This window comes from Alosa sapidissima, chromosome 4, assembly GCF_018492685.1.
Source record: "Alosa sapidissima isolate fAloSap1 chromosome 4, fAloSap1.pri, whole genome shotgun sequence".
Classification (NCBI taxonomy): Eukaryota; Metazoa; Chordata; class Actinopteri; order Clupeiformes; family Clupeidae; genus Alosa; species Alosa sapidissima.
In genome coordinates, this window is record NC_055960.1 from 1,512,783 (window position 1) to 1,539,371 (window position 26,589).

The following is a 26,589-nucleotide window of genomic DNA, read 5'->3' on the forward strand; positions in this document are numbered from 1 at the left end:
GCTATGTTTGTGGAATTCCGTTCATGGGGTCTATACAATAAATTAATATATGTGTACATTTAGTGACTACACCAATCGGCTTGTAGATGGCCGGACACAGTTTTCTGTGAATATCTTGAGAACCGTAGGGCCTAGGGTGACCAAATTATTTTGGTATGTTGGTCTCCTGGGGCCATGTCAACACATCCCGTATCCACTCATTTGAGGTGTAGCGCCACCAAGTTAAAAATGAAAAGGCAAAAATGATGCGTTGTAAATGCAGAACTGCATGAAATGAAATTAAATGCATGCCAAGTTTCGTGGAATTCCTTTTATGGGGGGCAATATCAGCTACACACGAACACACACGTACAGGCACACACACACACGCATACACACATAAAAACATGCGCGCACACACACACACACACACACACACACACACACACACACACACACACAGTATAAATGCACACACACGTACAGGCATGCACAAATACACCCAACCAACAACACACACACACACACACACATAAAGACACAGGCACACACGCACACATGCACACGTGTACACACACACACACACACACACACACACACAGAAATACACACACATACATACACAGGCACACACATACACAGTACACATGCTCACACACTAGGGATGACGAAAACTAAAAATGTTCTTGACCGACCACCGAGCCTAATTAGCCTGAGTCCTGCTAACGCGGCGCCAAGGAGCTTGTATGTAATCGGAGGACTAGGGCTGGGACAACGCATCGACGTAATCGATGACGTTGACGCAAAAAATATGTCGACGCAAAATATGCGCATCGATTTGTCAGACCCAAAACGCATGCTGCCAAATATTTTGAATTTTACACCTTCAGTGTTTCCAATACGTTGACTAATCTGTGGTGGGGCGCCACGAAATCAAAATCGGCCGTCACACATTGATGTTCTATGTTGTACTATTTAAATTAAAGATAAGATAAAATCCTTTCATTGAGCTGCACTTTTTACGCACACAGCCTTACCCTGCCCCGCCCGTGCTCTCTTGTAACGAGCCCACTGCCCCTCCTCTGCATGTGCATTTAACACAAAATATTCACAACTGTTGAAGGATTGTTGTTGCCACATAGAAGCATTGCATAGAACACGGCTGGCTAAATTGCTATTAAATCCGCTTAGCATCATGACCATGCTGTGCAAATTTGTTCAAAACTGCTGCAGTCAAGTTAAATCTGCTAAGGTCTTATCACAACATAGTACATTGAGGAGACTAAACTTAGTTAAGTTATGCAATCAAGCAGTATCTCAAAGCTAACGTTAGAATACTGTTTGGATGTCATATTTAGCATGCTTACTTACAGCTGCTTGTCAATTTCGTTACTAATGCAGGGCTCATTTTATTTAACCTGACTCTCGCCAGATGAATTTCGTTCCGCTTAGCTCCGCCTAGCTTCACTCACATCCATCTGGGACCTCTTCCATTTAGAGTGATTTCAGCACGAGATTGTATGGTTGAGCCAATCAGGACGCAGGGCATTTTATTGACTCTGACACTGAATGTTTGCAAAATCCTGATGCAAATGGAAAAGTGTTTTCCAATACTCGAAAGTGCTTGTCCCAATGAGAAGTACAACATGTTATTTGAACTAACTACGTTATGAATTGCATCCACACATCAGCAGCCTTTTAATTGCGTTAGTATTACAATTGCAAGGGTTCCCTCACTAACGTCTTAAAGTGACAGGCACTCAATTAGACCTATACACTACTGAACTTTATTGAATGCTACCTCTGACTAAGAATGCATTACTTTGCACTTGTATAGTCTTTTATTTTTGAATTTTAAGAGCAATAAACATACATTGCAATGTTAAGGAATTCATGTTTTTTCATTCAGATATGTAAAACAACATGGATAAATTCTTATTAGTCAATTAATGGGGAGATAATCAAATCGAATTGGACTGAAAAAATGAATCGTTAGATTAATCGATGCATCGGAAAAATAATCGCTAGATTAATCGTTTAAAAAATAATAGTTTATCCCAGCCCTACGGAGGACAAATGGCTCCTTAGTTTCAAAATGGTTTGGGTACAAGGTGATCGCGTTGAAAATAAAGGTGTTTGTCTAGCATTAGAAGCTCATTTGAAACATTGACAAACACACAAATACAAAATAATATAATATTTAAAATTGAACAGGGAACAGATTAGAATGTTGGTCAAACTATAATATGGAAAATAGTACTAATAAACAGCAATATCAATTCAATCAATAGCCTAATAAAATAAGCAATGAAAATGAGGGGAAAAGCAATAATAAAACAATAATGTCCATTCAATCAGTAATATATAAATAATGACATGGTAAGACTACATTAAGGACAATATCAATAATAAACAATAATGTCAAATTAATCAACAGCCTAATGAAAATAAAACAATACAAACCATAACACATAAGAAGCGCTTAAACAACTAAGTACATGTTGAACAGGAATGTCTTTAGACCCCTCTTAAACAACCCAAAACTACCACAGGAACGGAGAGCACTGGGCAACTCATTCCACCAACATGGAACCACTGAGGAATAGAGTCTTGAATAATCCTAGTTTTTATGACTGGTCGACATAACAGACGCTCATCAGAAGACCGCAGTGGGCGGTTGGGGATGTAAGGCTTGATTATTGAGTTAAAATAACTAGGAGCAGGCCCCAGCTGTGGCGCAACTGGCTGGGGCACCTGCACCGTACGCCAGCGACCCGGGTTCAATTCCCGCCCCGTGGTCCTTTCCGGATCCCACCCCTGCTCTCTCGCCCATTCGCTTCCTGTCACTCTCCACTGTCACTATCATTAAAGGCATAAAAAAAAGGCCACAAATAAAAAAAAAAAATTTAAAAAAATAACTAGGAGCAGATCCAGTCAGTGTCCTATAGATTTAAATTTAATTCTGGATACTATAGGGAGCCAATGGAGATTAACTAGGAGAGGAGTTGCATGTGTCCTCTTTGGCTGATTGAAGACCAGGCGTGCTCCAGCATTCTGAATCAGCTGTAATGATCTTATTACACAAGCGGGTAAGCCAGCTAATAGTGAATTACAATAGTCCAGTTTAGAGATGACCATGGTCTGAACAAGAACTTGTGTGGAATCTTGTGTCAGATAAGGTCTGATCTTCCTAATGTAAAGCATAAACCGGCATGATTTTGCAATAGAAGCTACATGCTCAGAGAAGTTAAGTCGGTCATCAATTACAACGCCCAAGTTACGTGCCGATCTAGTTGGGGTCAGTGAAGTTGAGTCAAGCTGGATGTTAATCTGTTGGGGAATAACTGTTTTAGCTGGAAACACCAAAAACTCAGTTTTTGAGAGATTAAGCTGAAGGTGCCGTTCTTTCATCCAGGCTGAAATATCCTTAAGGCATGCAGAAATCGGGTGGGAAACGCTAGAGTCATCAGGTGGGAAAGACAAGTAAAGTTGAGTGTCGTCTGCATAACAGTGATCAGCCAACCTTCTCAAACCTTCTGGTGACCTTCTCAAAGTAAACGGTAAAACTAAAGCAAGAGGCTACACTGAGATTCTGGAGGAAAAGATCAGGCAGTGTTCAGAGAGACCTGCCCCAATAGGCATCATTGGACCATTAAACCATACAATGATCCAAAACATACAGCCAAACAAGGCAAGAAATGGTTAACAAAGAACAATGTCAACATTTTAGAGTGGCCCAGCCAGAGTCCAGACCTCAATCAGTCAAAAAAGTTAGCACAAGGCCAAAGTGATGGCAAATAATCGTTCCTGCCTCAAAACCCAGATTGCTGCTAAAAAGGTGGGGTCTGAAATCATTGTGGAGACATGGAGAGGCTTGGTAGGTATTATAAGAACCATTTCGAGAGCTTTGATGGTAAATGAAGATGTTTCCATTGATTATTTTAAAAAGGTATGAATAATTTTGGACATGCCATTTTTCATAAAAATGTAAAAAAAAAAAAAAAAAGATAAACGATTTTTTTTTTTGATTCCATGTTTCTACCACATTGTCACATTGCAACCTTTTGGCATGTAGCAGTGTCATTTTCAGTCAGAACAAACATATTGGTCAAGAGAAAATCAATATTACATCAATATTTGCCAGGGGTATGAATAATTTTGTTCTTAACTGTGTGTGTGTGTATGTATGTATGTATGTATATATATATATATATATATATATATATATATATATATATATATATATATAATTGTGTGTCATTGGCATATGAATGATGGGAAATAGTGTACTGCTGAATAATGAAGTGGGAGCATGTTGAAAAGCAGAGGACCGAGAATTGCCAAAATTGCCCATAGAGACAGATATTTACAACTCTGTTCACCAAACAAAGGCTGTTTTTGTGTTTCCACAATGCCCCCACTGCTAAAGGAAATTGAGAGGAATCACTGATAATAACCTACATAACATGCTGATATTATGTTGAAACTAGAATGTAATCCCAGAGGAATTACAATAGTGGATGGAAAGCTGCTGGCTTAATGTTGGTGGGGAAATTCCTGGAAAAAAAAACATTATTAAATCACTTAATCTTTGAGTTCATACAAACCCTCGTACCAAAAGACCTTGTGTGTCAAGGCGTTCTTGAGATATAACACTCAAGGTGTTTTTGACCTTGACCTTTGACCTCCAACATCAATTCACTTCATCTTTGAATCCATACAAATACTCATACAAAAATTTCAGGCATGTATGTCAAGGCATTCTTGAGATAATATAATAATAAATAAAGCTTTATTTGTATAGCACCTTTCATACACAGAATGCAGCTCAAAGTGCTTTACATTTGAAGCATGTAACACAATAATAGTCAGTCAGTCATTATCAATCATTTTTCTTTGCTGTTTATGATATACTCAGCAACATATCAAAAATATAGAAAATGACGTCTTAAGACTGGCAGCCTTAACCCTCTTACCCCCCACAAGCACGCCATATGGCAACTGTGGCAAGGAAAAACTCCCATATTCCAGGAAGAAACCTTGAGCAGAACCTGACTTAATAGGGGGAGCCCATCTACTTCTGGCTGGCTGCGCCCTCCAATAGTAGCAGATGTAGAATAATCTGAAAATGTAGTCTACAGGATAAGATGAGTTAACTAAAAGCTTTCCTGTACAGGTATGTTTTCAGATCTTTTTTAAAAATATTTACTGAACTCGCCTGCTTGATGTACAGAGGCAGGGTGTTCCATAGTTTGGGGGCATAATGGATAAACGCAGCTTCTCCACTTTGTTTGTGGAGCACTTTGGGTACGATTAAAAGATTAGAATTGGATGATCTAAGTTTCCTTTGTGGTTGATAAGATATTAAAAGCTCAGAGATATATGAAGGTGCTATGCCATTCAGAGCTTTGTAAGTAATTAACATAACCTTAAAATCAATTCTATAGGAAATAGGGAGCCAGTGCAGTTCAGCCAACACAGGGGTGATGTGTTCTCTCTTCTTAGTTAAAAGTCTAGCCGCAGAGTTCTGTATGAGTGCCAGTTTCTTTTAGATGTTTTTTGGGAAGACCAGTGAAAAGTGCATTGCAGTAGTCTAACCTGCTAGTGATAAAGGTGTGAATTAGTTTTTCTGCATCTTGTTGAGTTAAAAAGGGCCGCACTTTGGCAATGTTTCTCAAGTGGAAATAGGCTGTCTGAGTAACTTTACTGATATGGGGCTTAAAACTTAACTCTGCATCTAAGATGACACCGAGGCTTGTTACTTTTGGTTTGACCTGGTGTGCCAAATTCCCCAGATTACTAAGAATAATATCTCGCTTTAGTTTTGGTCCAACCAGAAGTACCTCTGTTTTGTCATCATTTAGTTTCAAAAAGTTTTTGCTCATCCACTGATTAATGGAGGTTAGGCATGCAGTGAGGGAGCAAAGGCCATCTGGGTTAGTTGGCTCCACAGAAAGATACAATTGGGTATTATCTGCGTAGCTGTGGAAGTTTACATTATGCTGACTTATGACGTTTCCCAATGGAAGCATATATAGAGAAAATAGCAGGGGACCAAGGCAGCTCCCCTGGGCCACACCAAAAGGCAAGTCATGTTTTTCAGATACATGATCTCCTAGACTGATATAAAAATCTCTGCCAGTAATGTAGGTTTGAAACCAGTTTAGAGCATTATCAGAGAGACCCACCCACTTCGCAAGGCGGTGAATTAGGATGCTATGATCAATTGTGTCAAATGCCGCACTCAAATCCAGAAGAATAAGGATTGAGACTTTGTTTGAGTCGGTAGCTAGTCTGAGATCATTGACTATTTTTACTAGAGCCGTTTCTGTGCTGTGATTTGATCTAAAACCTGATTGGAATTTTTCAAGGATACTGTTTTCATTGAGGAAGGTATTTAACTGATTACAAACAACTTTTTCAAGTACTTTGCTCAAAAACGATAGATTTGATATAGGCCTGTAGTTGCTCAGATTGGTATGGTCAAGATTTGACTTTTTAAGTAAAGGTTTCACAACAGCGGTTTTAAAAGCAGTATACCTGTTTCTAATGAGGTATTTATTACCTTGAGAAAAAAGGGAGCTAAGCCATCATATACTTTTTTGAGGAATGTAGTAGGGATTGGATCTAAAACACATGTTGAGGAGCCGGTTTGAGTTATAATTTTACCAAGCTCAGATTGAGTAATAGTGCTAAAGGACCTTAATTTTGGGGGGCTGTTTTTGGGTGTACTATCAAACATATTACTTGTGTTACCAATAGCCTCCCTTATAGAAATGACTTTGTTTTTGAAGAAGTCTGCAAATTCTTCGCATCTTAGAGAGGATGCCTGACTGAGTGTATCAAAAGGTGTTTGATGCAATAGCCTATCAATGGTAGAGAACAACACCCTAGAGTTTCCACTGTTTTCAGCAATTACCTTAGAGAAGTGGTTCCTCCTCTCATTCCGAATAGCTCTATTATAATTTGCAATTTTTTCTTTTAGAATGGCACGGTGAACCTGTAACTTAGTTTTTCTCCATGTTCTCTCAGCTTTCCTACATGATCTTTTTAGATCATGGATATTGCACTTAGAGTGTTCATTGACTTGACCTTTGACCTCCAACATCAACTCACTTCATCTTTGAGTCCATACAAACACTTGTACCAAATTTGAAGCATATGCGTCAAACCGTTCTGGAGATATAATGCGCAAAGCATGAGATATGGCTGTGACTTTTATTGACACAAGGGAAACACTTAAACAGGATGTGTAGTTTTAGAGAGCACCAGATTGTATGCATTAGAAGCTGAGACAGTTTGATTCACAGGTGACACCTGTGCCAGTGTTCTAATTAGCCCGGGAACTACTCTGGGAGCTTAACGAGCGCAGCTGGCTTTAGGCCATTATGACATCACAGCCATTCAAGTCTATGGGGGAAAAATTAGCTTTTTACCATTTTTAATTCCGTATTTCTCAAAAAGTATAAACTTTTAAGAAAATCTGAAAAAGTTACTCTGTTGTCCAACTCCAGATCTACAAAACGGTTATTTCAACATGTCTGTACGTTAAGCGGTTAGAGTCGCATTAATTTTTGAAAAGGTAAAAAGAAAAAATGGTTATAATAATAAGAAGAAGAAGAAGAAGAAGAAACCAGGAGATTTCAAGATAGTGGATTCCATCCACTATAATTATGTTTTCCAAGACAGGTTCCAAACTTTTGGAGGGTTGTGATGTGTAACTTGCTGAATAAAATAATGTAATACAATCCTTCTATTGTTTCCCAGTGGTAAAGGGTTTTGGGTAGGCAAACTGTCTCTACGCATCTGGAAGCAGCTGGCATTCGAGCAGATGGAAGAGGATGAGGAGCATACTAAGCATGGTGACCACAAGACCAATGGTGATCGCTCCAACATCATTGTGAGCAAAGGTACTTCTTGGGAGTTTTCTGGCATAGGTAAAGCTTTTGGGGATTTGGAGTGCCACTGGCCAATGGTTATGTTTATATCCAATCAACACATAACCAAGTTACACAAAAGTTACTTTTTCAATTCAATTAAGTTCAGTTGAATTGATGTATTGCCTATTAATCCCCATTAATCATAGGCCATAGGAGTGTGGCCATAAAGTCAACGCAATTATTTCAAAGATTTTAGCAGATTCTGATTTTATTTACATTTCACACAGCATCCCAACTTTTTTGGAATTGGGGTTGTAGAACTGGGGACTCCAAAATTATTTTCCTGAGGCGGATCCCTGTGCAGTTTGTAGTAGGACAACTGAAACAACACAAAATAAACTGGGCAAGACTCAAAAGTGCTTGTCCCAAGGAGAAGTAGTACGAACCGTTAATCGAATCGGACTGAAAAAATGAATCGTTGGATTAATCGATGCATCGAAAAAATAATCGCTAGATTAATTGTTTAAAAAATAATTGTTTATCCTAGCCCTAATACACATACAAATAGGGCCAAAACCTATGGCTTAAAATGATTTCATAATGACAGAAAGCTATGTAAATCTCGTGGTAATTACCTTTATGATAGGGTAACTTGTAACTTCTCACATGAGGAGCTGGCAGTGTTAAGTGCAGTAGACAGTAAAAGAAAGTGTCAACGCTAACCAGGCTAATAAACAAACCATGCCACGGTGAGTTAACGTCGAAGGGTAAAGTCACGTGACTTCTAGTTGTAGTCTGTTTCTAAAAAGAAAGGAGCAATTTCGTTTTTTAAAAGAAGGCAAAATAGTGTGATATTTTCAGTTATTATTACTGTTTATTTTCACAGTAGATTATTACTGTACACACACTAAAAAATGTTGAGGCAAATTGTAGACCCTTCCATATACAACTAAACACGGATGTTGACGGTCTTGCTTAAGTGGATTTAAAAAAAAATCATTATTCTATGTAATTTGCACTTTCAGAAATAAGAGATGCTGTAGGCCTATTTTCAGTTTTATGAACCGAACTGTGAATTCTGTGTACCGTTACACCCCTAATATATATCATCATCAACATTCTTCATATTCTAAAGGTCTAAAAGGAATAAAAACTCAGGATCTAATAGCATTCCTGTGTAGCTAACGTCCAAAACGCCACTCTTCTTCACTGTGGCTAAATAGTTAGTCAGAGAATATGAAGAATGTTGACTTAGAATGTGTATTTAGAATTTAATGGAGAATGGTTACTTGAAATGGCGTTTAGCCATTTAGAATGTTTGCAGAGAATGCGGATTTAAAATGGTAACAGAGAATGTCTATTAAGAATGTGCATTTGGAATGTAATGGTGTTAAGTGCTTATGATGAGCAATATAGAAATTTGGTGATCACTGATCGTTGTTTAGGTACATTAAACCATGTTAAGCTTTTTCCTTTCAATAGACCTCAATGAAGCAGAAACGCTTAATGTCAGATAACGTCCATAAAAATTGGACTTTGGGTTCGATTTTTTTGACAGTTTTATGTGCTTATGAGGAGCAATATATGAGATAAATTTGGTGACTGATCACTGAGCGTTGTTTAGGTACATTGAACCACGTTAAGCTTTTTCCTTTTAATATAGGCCTCAATGAAGTAGAAACACTTAATGTCAGATAACGTCCATAATAATTGGACTTTGGGTTCGATATTTTTATAGTTTTAAGTGGTTATGATGAACAATATATGAGCGAAATGTGGTGATCACTGAGCGTTGTTTAGGTACATTGAATCACGTTAAGCTTTTTCCTTTTAATATAGGCCTCATTGAATCAGAAACGCTTAATGCAAGATAACATCCATAACTAGAAAAGCATTTCCTGAAGGAAATACAGTGCATGAAAATGCAAAAAATAATATGTAAAATATCATGCAGAGAAAAAAACAAATAATGCCGATATAGTTGCAATAGTGTTGCTAGGGTACATATGTTGGTTGTTATGCCAAATTAAGTGGATGCTATGCTGGTTGCTTGGGTAATCCTGTTGGTTGCTATGGTGGTTGCTAGGTTGACATTGTGGTGGTTGCTAGGCTGACATTGTGGTGGTTGCTTGGCTGTTGCTAGGGTATTTGACATGTTTGGTAGGCTGTTGCTAGGGTACTTAAGGTGGTTGCTAGGCTGTTGCTAGCTCAGTTGTGGTGGTTGCTATGCTGGTTGCTAGGTTAAACTCATTGATTGCTATGTTGGTTGCTAGGTTGTAACTGTGGAAGTGGTTGCTAGGCTGTTGCTGGGGTATATGACATGGTTGCTAGGCTGTTGCTAGGGTACTTGAGGTGGTTGCTATGTTGGTTGCTAGGTAGATGAGGTTTAATATAGTTGGAATGACTGAACAGTTAAATAGGTGGATAGTTTAAATGGTTAAATTATTTGCTAGGTAGATGAGGTTTAATATAGTTGGAATGACTGAACAGTTAAATAGGTGGATATTAAATGGTTAAATTATTTGCTAGGTAGATGAGGTTTAAAATAGTTGGAATGACTGAACAGTTGAACAGGATGTGTAGGCTAGTCTTAAGAGAAGGAGACTATGCTTAAAGCCTGAGAAACTGACAGTTGATGCAGGTGGCCTGGCCACCTGGCACAAGATTCTAATTGCTGTGATGTCATAAAGGCCTAATAGTTTTTAATTAATAGTTTAATTAATCAATCAATCAGTTTAACTGGCTCTTTGATGGGGCTTAGTTGAGCAGTTGGAAGTTGATACAGGTGCAAATCAAGTTAATTAGCCTATTGTGATGTCATCAGGCCAATGTTAAGTCTATGGGGAAATTTTGAATAGTTTTTTATTAATAGTTTAAAAAGTTTCAAAGAGGAAAAATACAAAGCCCAGATGTCCTAAGTAAGACCTACGTAACATAGTTTGAATGAAGTTTCTACGTTAAACGGTTAAAGCTGCATTAACTGCGTTAGAAAAAGAATAAGAAGAAAAAGAAGAAGAAGAAGCCTAGGAAGAACAGTACAGTGAATTTTCATGCATGTCATTTCATGTCATAGTCTTATAAAACGCTTAATGTCAGGTAATGTCCATAATAATTGGACTTTGGGTTCGATATTTTTATAGTTTTAAGTGGTTATGATGAGCAATATATGAGAGAAATTTGGTGATCACTGAGCGTTGTTTAGGTACATTGAATCACGTTAAGCTTTTTCCTTTTAATATAGGCTGAAACGTTTAATGTCAGATAACATCCATAATAATTGGACTTTGGGTTTGATATTTTGACAGTTTTATGTCCTTATGAGGAGCAATATGAAAGATAAATTTGGCAATCATTGATTGTTGTTTAGGTACATTAAACCACGTTAAGCCTTTTTCTCGCCATTGGTGCCAATGAAGAAGAAAATGTTAATGTGAGATATTTTCTATAATCGTTGGATTTCAGTTTAGTTTGAAGATATGGACAGGCATGACAAGATATGGCCATGAGAAATTTGGTGATTGATCGTTGTTTTCTGACCTTAAGTCACATTAAGCTTTTTCACGTTAAGCGTTTTAGAATGTCCCGTTTGCAGACAGACTTATACTTCATAGGCCTGAGTGTCACAATCACTACATTTCTGTTAGCTAACAAACTCGCGGTTTTATGTGTTCACTGAACGCTCATTTTCAGTAGGCCTAAACTGTTCGTCAAAGGTCATCATCTCTGGCCCCAGCTTGATAAAAAAAAGTAGGCTCTGATTTAGCCTAGTCTACTGTATGACTTCAACGTGGTGATCTTTAGTATCGTTCTGTAGCTTACAGTATCAATCAATGCCCTGTTTACCGACAATGCTATAGCGGACTTTTACCGGCAATGCTATAGCGGACTTAAGCTGCCACCTCGTGGCAATATGTTGTACATATCACGCAGCTGCGTGAATCACGGAAAGCGCGAATGAACCCACTGTAGTTCTCCAAACTCTTTTTTTCCCCCACAATTAAAGTCAGACACAATTGTGTTCTCAGTAGATTTTAATGGCATTCATCAAGTTTATGAGAAAGTCCATGCTCCACTTTTCTGCAACAGCAAAAGTAAGGTGGTTTCTATTCTATTTTAGATAACCCACAGCTATTGTAGAAGTCTGCCTTAATTCTAAAGTAAAATGGGAGAGTATGGAAAAATAACCACAAGGTCTTCATGATATTTTACTGCCATAAAATAGCATCCGAGTATGTTTTTGACAGACCAAAGTGGCAATAACCTGTTATTAAAGAAAAGGGTAAAATACTCTGTTCATCCATTCTATCTATTCTTTGACGGATTGTATGTGTTTACAATACAGGTGCAAAGACGACAGACAGAGAAGACATGGATACTGAGGGCATGAAGACCATCAATGAAGACATCCTCTGTCCTCATGGTAGATATCTGCACACACTTAATTGCAATGCAGAAATTTTACTTGGGCCCTCACTCTACTCTCTGTGTTTTCACCCTGTTCTCCAGGGGGCCTCAGTATCCTGGCGAGTGAGAGGAGGCTGGTGTCTGTGGAGGTGTGGGACAAACTGAAGGTGTACTTCCCCAAAGCACCTGAGTTCATCTATCAGCAAGAACCCTGTCAGCATTGTCTGGTAATGACTAATGACTAACTAGCAAAAAAAATGTTAAATAAGAAATCAATCTGTGAAAAAGACATCTTGAGCATGAATGGTCTTATATGGTTATGGGATTTGGCATACGTTTTTGTCCAAAGCGACATACAAATACAAAACAATATAATACTTCAATTTATATAAAATGTTGGTTAGACTAGATTAAAGAGAAAATAAACAATAATGTCCATTCAATCAAATATAATAGGTGAAGATCACGCGGGATTATAGGAGATAAGTAGCTTGTAATGACAACTTCTATGATTTTGGTCATGACAAGGAACTATCTCCAGATGTAAATGGTTCCGTATCCTATTACTCATATTCCATTGTGGAAGTGGAAGCAGTGAGAACTGTGACCATTTTTTGGTTGCTTTTTCATTTTTGAAGATACATGGATTTTCATTAAATCTGAAATTCAAGTAGTTTCACTGGAAATTGACATCAATAACGACTTTCGCCACTAGGGCGCGGCCATGTTTTAAAAATGCAGGCGCTACGTCATCAGAATGGTTAGCGTTTGTTCGTGGATGTTTTATCCATTAAGGACGTTCACTTTATTTCAATATGCCTACGCAAATTCTGTTGACGTTTGTTTTTGTGTTTGTACAGTAACAAGGGCTGCTGTAATGTAGCCTGTAGGCCTATCAGAGACCGTACTTAATTAGATTTAACTTCAGTCGCAATCAGTGTTGCCAGTTACCTTGAAAAAGTAATCTGATTACTGATTACTCCTTTAAAAAGTAACTTAGTTACTTTACTGATTACTTGATTTTAAAAGTAACTAAGTTAGATTACAAATTACTTTATTAGTTACTTTCAGCAGCTGCCAACAACACCCCCGCTGCCTCAACATAAAAATGACAACCGGTTTTGATAGATAGATACTTTATTGATCCCCAAGGGGAAATTCAAGGTCTCAGTAGCATACAGACATCACACACAACATGCACTTACAGCAGAAAAAGTTATATACATAAAAAAAAAAACTCCACTGTACAATGTGATACATTTTAGGGATTAAATATCTAAAATTGTATTAGGCCTATTTGTAATGGAAATGACTGACACATAGTAAGCTAAACCAATATAAGTGATAGGCTATTTAACCATAAGCAATGACCGACGGTGAACCCGCGCTCAAAACAACTTTAAGAAAAATTTAGATTGGAGCAGCTACGTGTAGTTTGGGAGAAGACATTACATTTTGAAGCTAATCCAAATCATTGAATGGATTTGTGAATTCGGTTTCATGTTCACAAAAGCTGGTAACATTTTGGCCTTGGCCTTATGGCCTCAGCCAAGGGTCCCTTGAGCTGAAAAAGGTTGAAGGCCCCTGTACTGTATTATGGTAAAGAAATGTGAGCTTCACACAAGCATTGGTGCTAGTAAGGTGTATTGTTATGTTATTTATAATGTGCAATTAATGGAAATATTATTTCTTGTTTATTCTCATTTCAAACCACACACACACACACACACATCATATTGTGGCTATTATAGATGTGTTCATGATTATCCAGCTACATTTAATGAGTTAAGTGAAATATATTCACACACACACTCAAAACACTGGATGTGGTGGACATTCCTTTATTCTAAGATACATCAATAGGCTCTCAAAACAAAACCGTATTAGGGGATGGAATATATAACATCAGTGTTTCCCATACATTGACTAAACTGTGGCAGGCCACCACGAAATCAAAACCGGCCGCCTCACAATAATGGTCTATGTTTCATATTTGGTTAAAAAAAAACACAGTGAAACGTTAACTGCTGCTATTGGTCAATTCCTCTGTAGGTTATCTGACAGCCCAGTGTGAGAGGCGCAAGTTGTGCAACATTGTTTATTTTTGCAGCTAATCACTGCTGTTGTTTTATTTTATTGATTTGATCTTGGTCATGGAAGCTAGATTTGAAGGCATGAAAATGCGCTGTTCTGTTATCCGAAGTCGTCGTCTTATTATTCTTCCCACCAAATTTCTGTGTCTAATTCAGCTTCAACCGTTCAACGTAGAAACTTTGTTCAAACTTTGTAACGTAGGTCTTGAAAAGGACACTTGAGGAATGTATTTTTCGTTTTTGTACTTTTTGATATTAACCCTTTACCCGCCAAAGTCGCAAAATTGCGACAAACGTCATTGATTAAAACAGACGATAGATCCATGTACGGTGACAAATCTCATTTGTACTCTCCACCACTAGTTAGCAGACACCCAGAGCTTTGATTCAAGCTCAACCTTTTTTTTTTTAAGTTTTCAGGAAGCATGCGAGAAACACACAAAGAAGGCGTGCATTTCCTCCATAACGCGGAAGCGATGCGGGCCATAGTTTTGCACAAATTGAAGCAGAAATACACCAAATGTTGAAAAAAAAGTTCATGTGTGATGAAGTCTCGGGTCTTTTATTCACCTATTCTGATTCTAAAGGATAAAATCTGCATTTTGGAGGATGTGATCGATCGATAGATAGATAGATAGATAGATAGATAGATAGATAGATAGATACTTTATTGATCCCCATGGGGAAATTCAAGGGTCTCAGTAGCATCACAGACATCACATACAACATGCACTTACAGCAGAAATGGTAAACATAAGTATAAGTATAAACATATAACTAAACTCCACTGTACAATAAAGACAGTAGAAGATAAGAAAGATAAGAAAACTAACAAAACTAAATACGGTAAGACTTTACTTGACGGGTGAGTTCATAACACAGTCATAGCTGCTGTCATAAACTGCACATAAAGCATTCATGACTGTTTCATGAGACATGACTTAACATTCATACCAAACCTTTCATGAATGTGGAAAACAGAACGACGACAATTTGTCAAAATAAAAGTTCATCAATTGCAAAGCAGCATGGCCGTTTTTGTAAATATTTCATGAATATCTTATGAAGATTACATTGAATGTCACTTTACTATACAAGTTGTGAAGTAATCATTGAGTTTAACACTGGGAGGTAAACTAGCCTACATTCAGCTGACTTGTATTTGTGTAACCTGGACTGGTTGGACATTCCCAGTAGCAAAAGATGAGAAATTATCTGCAAAGGTTACATCATAAAACAAATACATTTTTATGAAACAAAACTTATCTGCTTGACCATGTTCTGTCTTTTTGGCACTGGAGTAGCCCATTGACTCAGATGTGACATGGTCAGGTAAGAGGGTTGGAACAAAAACGGCAATGCTGCTTTGCGATTGGGACTTTTATTTTGACAAGTTGTCGTCATTCTGTTTTCCACATTCATGAAAGGTTTGGTATGAATGTTGTCATGTCTCATGAAACAGTCATGAATGCTTTATGTGCAGTTTATGACAGCTGCTATGAATGTGTTATGAACTCACCCGTCAAGTAAAGTGTTACCCCAAATACTAAATACACTACAGTGGGCATCGCTTTCAAATGACCACTTCAGTCGCACATTACGAGGCGTGAAGCTGCGTGAAGCTTTAGTACCACTTTCAGCCACTGTGCGTCGCTCTGCCACTGTACATCGCTCTGTCAGTAGCCTGACTGCCGCCCCTTCTGAAAAAGCAGGAGGCTAGGCTACCTTTAAATGTAATTGTTACCGAGAGGAATCCCAGCCTACGAATTCAATAACAAAATAAATCGTAATTAAACATTACCTCGATTAAGGCTATTTGGGTATGGCTTAAGGCTTGACTACACGGTGGTAGCGAAAATCGAAATCTGCTTTTGATAGCCTACCGGTGCCGCTCCACAAAATGAAAAAATATCTTAATTTGCTGTCTGTTATTGTCAGTGTTGGGGGTAACGCAACTACGCAAATCAAAACAGTGTCTTAATTTGCCATACTTCTTGACTGCAATGTAGTCAATTGACTGTTTGACATGTCATTTTTATTTTTCTGTACAATAAACAAATACATCTGCTTTATGCTGCAGAATTACATTCATATTTGGCTGACTGCAGATGCGCCACTTCCCCTCCCCATATTCCAAGATTAAGATAGTAGCCTATACAAAAAGCACTTCATACTATCATACAAAAATAGTTAAAACGAATAGCTATTTGCAATTTGACAAAACACTGGTCCTCATTTTGCGAATGCGAGGACGGTATGAGCCTGTTGCATTTAGTTAGATGTCCGAGTCACGCATAATGTTTGAAAACCACTGGCTCGTAATCACAATAATTTAACACACGACAGTTGGATAACCTACTTCATCATGTCCCCATGCCTACATTTTTGTGAGTAGCATAGAGATCGTTAAAAACAATAAAGTATGGCTCTCCGTTTGGGACATCGAAAACTTATATTTTTAATAGACTACCGTCGAAGATGCTGACTTGCAAAAGCCTCGGGATAACACGTTATCTCCACTATCATCAGTCATTGATCAAAGTGGGAAATGAAATAAAAGTTTGAGAACCACTGGCTTAACAATTTACCTGCAGTCCAGAACACAGAATCTGTTGCAATATTCTGATGATCGGTGATGATATCGGCAAATGTTTGTTTTCCAAAGTAAGAATTTCACTTCACCATGCACCTTCGACAATGAATAGCTCATTACACTTGTTACTGTTAAACGTAGGCCTACCTGGTATCATTACAAACATTATTCTGTGTCCTAAAACTGGCATATTTTATGGCATTGTGTCATGTAAGTTTGTTGCAAAATCTAGAGAAATGTGTGAGGTGGTCAGCGGGGGACAATTGAGCCACACATTGGATTGTGTTATTACTTGAACATTCCACACTATCCACAGCTGTGGTAGGCCTATCAGGGGCAGGAGGATTACTGTTAGCGCAGGCTTTATATAAAATTCTTCAACAGAAGGCCTCGAATGTTGTCTTGTTTGTGGAGCGCTTTGCTTCGCTTCTGTAATCTCGGCTTCATTGAAAATGAGGGCTTCCCTCAATGACCCTCCGAGAATAAATAAAGGTTGAATGAATGAATGCCCAAAATAAAGGCCTGTGGTTTGCGCAGCCTACAGTAAATAACAGACCCGCCAGAATGTGCGTTATGATGCTTTTTTACGAGCAAGATGTTTTTGGTACCCTACGCACACTGCATGTTCTTAAATAACAATGATCATCAGTAATATTCAACCATTAATTTGGGTAAATGGGCAAGCGTGACCACCTTGATTGGCTGATGATTGTAACGGGGGCATGATTCCAAACACCTCCCTTACGATGATGAGTGACCGGTGACAGGTCTCAGAATGCGTGTGCTACACAAGGACGGAAGATGATGAATAACTGGGGCCGTAGGCTATTCACAAAGGCTTTTATCTTACTACTAGGAGTAGGCTACTCCTAAATCGCACTTAAAGATTTTAGCTTGCCTTTCAGACAACTCCTAAACTAGGAGTGAGTCTTCGTGGCTATGGATGACGTCATTACTCATGCACGAGCTTGACTGAAGTTACCACCTTGATTGGCTGACGATTGTAATGCGGGAATTCCAAACACCTCTCTTCCGATGATGAGTGACTGGTGACAGGCCGGAGAATGCGTGCGCTACACAAGTAGTGCGAAGGACGGAAGATGATTAATAACTGAATAAAAAGGCCTAGCCTAAATGAATAAAGAGTAAGGCAAAACAAATAGCCTAGTAGCCTAATGAAACATAGGCCTATGGATTGATGCAGTAGCCTACCTTTGCAACATTATTAAATTAATCTGTCACCATATGCCTAGGCTACGTTTGCAAAGAGAAGAACATTTTAATTTGATTCACAATGAAACGTTACATTTCATTTACATGTTAACAATGAGTAGTTTTGGTTGTTGTTGGTGGCGTTATTGCATCCCTTTTATGAATGCAAAATTGTTCCCTCGCGATTGGAAGCTCCTGTTGCGCATAGGCTACGCATTTCAAAACATCGCAACGTAAAATGCCACAAAAAAGCTGTTTATGAATAGGTGTTAGTGAGTTAGGAGTCCTCTCGACTTAAGCTGTCCCAGACTTAGGTGCTACTTTTAGGTCTAAAATGCTTCGTGAATTACTTTTTATGAAAAAATTAGGAGTCCTAAAGTTAGGAGTGACACGCCCATTATTTCTAGGAGTTGCTCCTAAATTCGCCAGTTAGGGGCTACTTTTAGCCTTAAAATTCTTTGTGAATACGGCCCTGAATAAAAAGGCCTAGCCTAAATGAATCAAGGCAAAACAGCCTAGTAGCCTAATGAAACATACGGATTGATGTAGTATCTTTGTAACATTATTAAATTATTCTGTTACTATGCCTACGTTTGCAAAAGAAAACATTTTAATTTGATTCACAATAATGTTACATTTAATTTACATGTTGACAATGATTAGCCTAGTTTTGGTTGTTGTTGGCGGCGTTATTGCATGTTAGATATGCCTACAATGCAAAATTGCTTCCTCACGATTGGAAGCTCCTGTAGCTGCATAGGATTTTAAAACACGGCAAAATGCCGCATGTTTGTGAATAGGTCTGTGAGTAAGGAGTCCTCTTGACTTCTTTTAAGCTGTCAGAGGTGGGAAGGTGTGATTTGTTGGGGGCAGGGCCGGTTTAACTGGGCACAAATGTCTGATGGCCCCCCTTCCCCCCAGCCAACATGAATCGGGTGGTTAGTTAATAGGCCTATCGTGAAGATTTTTCCTGCCATCTACAGTAAGGCACGAGCGCATCTGTGAGGCCAAGCCTCACCAAGTAGCCTGTTTGTTTACAACTAACATTCCATTTAATTAAACTGCTTTATAGGCTATGCCGAAATAGTTTTCAACATTTTGAATATTTTATATATATATATATATATATATATATATATATATATATATATATATATATATATATATATATAGGGGTGTAACGGTACACAGAAGTCACGGTTCGGTTCATACCTCGGTTCGGACATCACGGTTCGGTACGAGTTCGGTACAATGGAGGGAAAAGCCAAACAAAAATGCAGAGAGCATTTTTTTTTGTACATGTCTCAGGCTGTACCACCTAGTGTCATACAGTCTTTTCCCTGAGCTATCTGCAACAGCCTGAAGTGTGTAAGATGTAGGCTAAACAGTACAATACTGTAAGTACCCAGACTCGTGTAACTTGTAAACAAAATAAGACAATCAGCTATAAAACTGAAAATAGTCCTACAGCATCTCTTATTTCTGAAAGTGCAAATTACATAGAAAAATGTTTTTTTTTAAAAATCCACTTAAGCAAGACCTTCAACATCTGTGTTTAGTTGTATATGGAAGGGTCTACAATTTGCCTCAATATTTTTTTTTATTGTGGTTAGCGTTGTCACTTTATTTTACTGTCTGCACTTAACACTACCAGCTCCTCATGTGAGAAGTTACAAGTTACCCCAACATAAAGGTAATTACCACGCGATTTACAGAGCTTTCTGTCATTACGAAATCATTGAATTTAAGCCATAGGTTTCGGCCCTATTTGTATGTGTATCCAAAGGCTGCTGAAGCGCAGGGGAAGTTTTTTCCCCTCGTTTCAGTGATTGGTAGCCTACATCATCTGGGTGATGGCTTCGAATATGTGTAGCATTTTTTCCAGTCACATACCCAACAACTGCTAAACAACGCCGACACACAGTTTCATCTTATCCACCACTCTTTCGCCTGTACTAACGTTACTGTACTCTCAAACTTGCGATCTTAAAGAGACCAGCGGATCCTCTAACTCTTGTGGGTCTAACCTTAGTGCTGCTAATGACTGACGGACTCGACCGACGACCTGACAAAAAAAAACATAGGCGCCAATCAGAGCTTCAGAGCTAAGGCGAGGCTACAGATTAGCGTTAGGTGTCGCTAAAGAACTCCTGTAACTCTCGCTACTTAACAGTAATTGCGCATGACATTAATTAATCCGCACACAAGTTTTATGTATTTTTATACCGTGTATTCTCCGTGTAAATTCATGCACCGAACCGTGACGCCCGTACCGTTTCGGTTCAATACGAATACATGAACCGTTACACCCCTTATATATATATATATATATATATATATATATATATATATATATATATATATATATATATATATATATATATATATATATATATATTATTATATATTAGTGTCGGGTGAATTGAAATGTTCTCAAAGTAGATGGCTGAAAGCTGCTTGGGATCCCCCCCGTCAAGCAATATAACCATACAAACGCGCTTCCTGCACTCATTGTTTCAAAAGGAGTAATTTTGGCTTTGTCAGAACTCAAGAGCTGTGGACGCAAGGCACGGTATATACGCCCAATGAAAATAAATTAACGCAACGCAACACAACACAGACCCCGCTTCTCTCGCGTCAGTCACTGACAGTAACCTAGAATAAATGCATGGGGAAAAATACTTCCCTATGACAAAGACATCGTAAAACACTGAAAGTTAATATTTTGTCACTAGCAACATACATCTGTCCTTTGTTAAATGTATTATGTTCCAAGTAGCCTATGCGTAATTCTGCTTCATAAAGTTGAACAAATACATGTGCTTATTTCACAGAAAAATATAAATAGCCAGTTAGGGTCTACAGTGCAGAGTTGGTAAGTTATGGTAGGCCAACTTGCTAGTGAACATACAAACAGGGGGAATTCTTTCTCTTGTAGCTGAGTAGCCTCAGGTGCGCACGTAGACATAAGGCCGAACATGCAAGCGCCAATGAATCGTGCTCTCACGACAATCACGCCGTTAAACTTAAATAGTTTAACATCACTCTAAGTTTGCCTTCAAGCAAGGAAAACGATGATTTGAAGACATCTGTTTCGTTGGAAGGGCAAGGGGTAGCAACAGGGCAACACAGAGACAGGCCCGATGGCAGGGCTGTTATGAGAGTATTAAAATATGGGATATTCTACGGGAAAACATTAAAACGGCAAGACAGCGGGGAAAGTTAAAATACGTGATAAACACGGAAAAAGTTGGCATGCATTGTTTCGGTCCCCGTGCACAGGGATTATTTGTCATATTATTAATCACATATGATTATTTGTGAAATTGTGCAAACAGGCGCAACACATTTGAAAAGGAAGGACTGGTAGCATGCAAGCTCACGGGAAAGATTGATTTAAGAACGTTATCACACTAACGTTATCACGCTAATGAAGTAAACTTGTGACCATCAAAAATCGTTTATCGCCTGTAACTCCGTGATAACAGGACGTAACAGGAAGGCATTTGGCTGAGCAACGGAGGTTAATATGCTCTATATTTTGTCCAAATGATGTCTGTCTATCATCGTTGCACTCGGAGAAAACCAGAATGTTTAATTTGTCCTGCGTTTTTTCTACGGCTGCAAACGGGATTCACTCGCAGTTAACCAAATATTTCTTTATTAGGGCAGGGCAGGCATATTTCTGGCTATTAAATTATTTCTAAACCAGTCTGCTAAAGTCTGTAGTGAAGTCTGTGTAGGGTTTTCCAGGGTCCATTTCTTTTTACGAGACACCCTGCTCACTTGAGCCATCTACCGGTTGTTTGGGTTGTTGCAGCGTCTCACTGGAAAAATACAAATCAAATACTTGGCAACTATTTCAACGTAATAAACCCGTTTAGAAATCATTCAGATGGTTAAATGACCTGTTCCGGTGAAAATGGTGACTTTCCCCGCTGCGCCTAGCGTCCCCAGGCGGAAAACCAACCTTGCAACATTGAGACTTACCGTCCCGGAAAGAGAAGTGAGAAACAAGAAACTCGTTTTAAATCGTGTTTCTTACCTTGTAACATCCACATAGTTCTGCCAAACTTATGCTAACCGTTCGCTAGCTTGTAAACAAATCCATGTGCTTTATCGTTACCTTTTCCCACAGTTTGAAATAGCATAATGCACAATTTCTCCAGCAGAGGGGGAAATCCTGCCAAGTTTCCCTTTAAAGTCGCGTGATACCGCGTGATCCCACGCGCGGACCGCGAGTGAAGCTGGCCAAGTCGAAGCACTGCCCACTGTATATAAATTAAATTAAGAAAGTCCAATGTGCTTGAGGTTGATCAAGCATAAGACACTTGTAGAAAGTCCAATGTGCTTGAGGGTGATCAAGCATAAGACGCTTGTAGTGACAGGGCCGGGACTGGTAAGGTGCTAAAGGGAGTGAGTGTCATGGTGAAGGTGCAAAAAGTAGTCCAACCAAAGTCATTTAGTTATGTGTGCATGGCAAGGTGCTCGAGAGTGAGTGTCATGGTGAAGGTGCAAAAGGTAGTCAACCATTAGTGCAACAGTGCAAGAGTAAGGTCTATAGACCAGCATAAGTAATATGGACAAATAAGAGAGTAAAGTATAATGTAGACAAGGTAACATAAAAAACTATTTCAGTGCAAGAACAGGTTGAGATAATAGGGTTATAGCCATTCATTCATTCATTCATTATTGTAGCAGAAGCCTGACCGCAGCCATTGATCATGTGTGCTATCTATAGCATGAAAAACAGTGTAGCAGTAAAACAGTAGTGAAAACAGTAGGCTGTGTACAGTAGTAAAACAGTAGTAAAGCAGTAGTGGGCAGTCAGTACTCAAACATGGAGAGGGTGGAGAGGCAGACAGACTAAGCAGAGAACTCTATCTCTCCTCTTCCCTTTAGTGAGGCATTGAACAGTTCAATGGCCCTAGGAACAAATGACTTCCTCAGCCTTTCAGTTGTGCATGGCAGTGAGCGAAGTCTCCAGCTGATCAAGCTCTTTTGCTTTTTGATAGTGCTGTAGAGTGGATGACATTCATTGTCCAAGATGTTGATCAGTTTGTTTAGGGTCCTTTTGTCAGATAATGAAGTGATGCACTCCAGTTCAGCTCCCACTACAGAGCCAGCCTTCCTTACCAGCCTGTCAATTCGCCCCGCATCCTTCTTCCTTGTGCTTCCTCCCCAGCATACCACTGCATAGAAGAGGGCGCTGGCCACAACAGACTGGTAGAACATCCTGAGGAGCTTGCTGCACACATTGAAGGACCACAGCCTCCTCAGGAAGTACAGCCTGCTCTGTCCTTTCTTGTAGAGTGCATCAGTGTTGGCTGACCAGTCCAGTTTATTGTCCAGGTGGAGACCCAGATACTTGTAGGTGCTTACCACCTCCACATTGACCCCATCAATGGAGACTGGTAGCAGAGCGGGCTTAGACCTGCGGAAATCCACCACCATCTCCTTGGTCTTTGAAGTGTTGAGTTGAAGGTGATTGAGTTTGCACCACTGCACAAAGTCCTCCACCAGGCTCCTGTACTCCTCCTCTTGCTCGTCCCTTATACACCCCACAATTGTGGCATGACTCGGTGTTGTAGCACAAGTCAGATGTGTACAGGGTGAACAGGACTGGAGACAGCACAGTTCCCTGTGGCGCTCCGGTGCTGCTGATCATAGTGTCAGAGAGGCAGTTCTTCAGTCTGACGAACTGTGGTCGCTCGGTCAGGTAATCTGTAATCCAGGTTACCAGTTGAGCGTCCACACCCATCATCTGCAAGAGCTTGTCTCCCAGTCTGAGGGGTTGGATGGTGTTAAAATCACTTGAGAAATCAAAGAACGATTGATTCTCACAGCACTTTTCCCCTTGTCTAGGTGAGAATGTGTCCTATGTGTAAAAGATAAGTGATGGCATCGTCCACGCCCACTTTCTCCTGGTATGCAAACTGTAACGGGTCTAGTGCATGGCGTACCTGAGGTCTGAGCATACCTAAGACCAGTCGCTCCATTGTTTTCATCACATGTGATGTTAGAGCGACAGGCCTGAAGTCATTAAGCTCACTGGGGTGTGGTTTCTTGGGGACGGGGGTGAGACATGATGTCTTCCACAGTGTTGGAACTTGTCCGAGACGTAGACTCCAGTTGAAGATGTGCTTCAGTGGCTCCCCCGAGTTTAGCAGCACAGGCCTTGAGCAGCCTTGGACACAGTCTGTCAGGCCCGGCTGCCTTCCGAGGATGAAGTTTTTTTAAAAGATAACTTACTTGATCAGCTGTAATGATGGGGGGATGAGGGGAGTGGAGGGTGAGGAGGAGGAGTGGTGCTTCTGAGAGGGTTGTCGTGTGGCTAGAGACTGATGGCCGTTGGCTGAAGCCATTGTTGCCGCACTACTCGTGGTCACCATGTGGGGGAGAGGTGCGATAGCCTGATCAGCAGTGATGATGGAGGGGGGGAGGGGAGGGGGGGCAGCATCTGGGGTCTGTGTGTCTGATGGCTGTTGACTGAGGTTGTTGTCACCTCGCTGTTCGTGGTCGCCATGTGTGGGAGGGGTGCAATATCCATTGATGGTGGGAGTGAGTGTTGCACTGGTAATGAGGTGGGCTGGGGGATGGGAAATTGAACCTGTTGTAAAAGTGGTTCAGCTGGTTCGCCCTGTCCAGGTCTCCCTCCACAGAGCTGCTGCTCTTCTTAAGGCCAGTGATAGATTTCATACAGTCCCACACCTCCTTCATGTTGTTATCTTGCAGCTTCTGTTTCATCTTCCTTCTGTAGTCCTCCTTAGCCTCTTTCAGCTTATTCTTGAGTTCCCCCTGTACTCTGCCTTGTCCCCCTCCTTAAACGCCATCTTTTTCCTATTGAGAAGGGTCTTGACATTACTGGTTATCCAAGGCTTGTTATTTGGATAGCAGCGTACAGTCCTTGTCGGAACAACAATGTCCATACAGAAGTTCAGATAGTCAGTAGTGCAATGTGTGACCTCCTCTAAGTCCTCTCCATTCAGTAGCACACTCCAGTCAGTGGACTCAAAGCAGTCTCTCAAAGCCTCATCCGCTTCCGGTGTCCACTTCCTGAAGGTGCGCGTGGCAACTGGTAGCCTCTGAACTTTTGGCTTGTACATTGGCTGAAGATGAATGAGGTTATGGTCCGACTTCCCCAGTGGGGAAGGGGGGTGGCACTGTAAGCATCCCTCACGTTTGCATACATGAGATCTATTGTCCTGTTTTCCCTAGTTGGGCAATCAACAAACTGGTAAAAGTTTGTGAGGGTGGAATCCAGTGTAATGTGGTTGAAGTCACCAGAGATCGCAAAGAAGGCATCACTGTGCTGAGTTTGGAGCCTAGCGACTGTAGAGTGAATGACATCACACGCTGTGTCCGGGAGGGCTTGAGGCGGAACATAGACACAAACGACAATGGCGTGCGAGAACTCCCTCGGCATGTAGTATGGTCGTAGACTGACCGCTAGTAACTCCACATCCTTACAGCATACAGTCTCCTTCATACAGTCTCCTTCGCTGTCGTCTATTGGCAGTGATAGTCACAGAGCGTTTGAATGGAGGTGCGTCTTTGCAACAGTGTTCACTAAGCATACCATGCTTATTTCAACCCTCTGCCCAACATAGCCGTAGGTGCCAGTAGTAATAGTGATGATAGTGTATTACACACAATTACACACGAGAAACACATAAGAAGACGTGCATTTCCTCCATAACACGGAAGCAATGCAGGCCACAGTTTTGCACAAATTGAAGCAGAAATACACCAAATGTTGAAGAAAAAGTTCACATGTCACATACCATGCTTATGTTGACCCTCTGCCCAACGTAGCTGAAGGTGCCAGTGGTAAAGGTGATGATAGTGTCCGTAATGGACGTGGTAAAGACAGCAGGGGTAGTAAAAATAGGGCTCTGAAGAACTACAGTCACCCGCGATAGGAACTGTTTTGACCAGGCTACTTTATTTTATAGTAGAATAGGGTTTGTGGTTATAGTAATAGTTTACTATTGTTGGTTTACATGTGACTGCTTTCCTGTTCAGGTGTTATGTGGGTCAAATGACAAAAAAGTAAGCAAAACTGCTCAAATATATGTTCATGATCCAGTATTTACTGAAATGTGCATAATTCGAGGTTGTTGTCATCCAGTGACGTCATAATATGCAAATTAGATGTGTAAATTTACCCCCTTCATAAACTTTTGTTCATACTCAATGATTTTTACATTTACAGTAGGACTTTATCTCTGACCACTTTCAAGCCATGGCCTTTTGAAATTTTGATGTAAAAATCTAATGATGTTTTTTTTTTTTTTAAACCTGGCGCCTAAAGGGTTAAAGGAAAATTCCGGTATTTAGCACTTTGAGTCCCTTTTCTGGTTTGTTTTGGATGAACTAGAGTGGTTGACACCGGACGATTGGTCCCGTCTTGACTTTTCTGACTCGT

General features: G+C 39.8%; 1 protein-coding gene and 1 long non-coding RNA gene across 7 annotated transcripts in view; one reads left to right on the plus strand and one right to left on the minus strand.

Annotated features, from left to right (window-relative positions):
• usp48 (ubiquitin specific peptidase 48) overlaps positions 1 to 26,589 on the plus strand; it is a 228,428-nt gene that overhangs the window by 143,450 nt on the left and 58,389 nt on the right. For 3 of the 6 annotated variants that reach the window (XR_006031174.1, XM_042088884.1, XM_042088886.1), the window contains exons 15-18: positions 7,747 to 7,889; positions 11,888 to 11,950; positions 12,202 to 12,279; positions 12,366 to 12,490. Coding sequence is in view for 5 of the 6 variants with exons in the window: in XM_042088884.1 (XP_041944818.1) it covers positions 7,747 to 7,889; positions 11,888 to 11,950; positions 12,202 to 12,279; positions 12,366 to 12,490 (409 nt within the window). In the remaining variant the exon portion in view is untranslated. Of the gene's footprint in view, positions 1 to 7,746; positions 7,890 to 11,887; positions 11,951 to 12,201; positions 12,280 to 12,365; positions 12,491 to 26,589 lie in introns of those variants that run through there. The other 3 variants (XM_042088888.1, XM_042088885.1, XM_042088889.1) reach the window with 3 other exon arrangements.
• LOC121706858 overlaps positions 20,004 to 26,589 on the minus strand; it is a 30,565-nt gene continuing 23,979 nt past the window's right edge. Inside the window, exon 3 of the long non-coding RNA XR_006031192.1 lies at positions 20,004 to 20,130. This is a non-coding gene — a long non-coding RNA (uncharacterized LOC121706858). The remainder of the gene's footprint in view (positions 20,131 to 26,589) is intronic.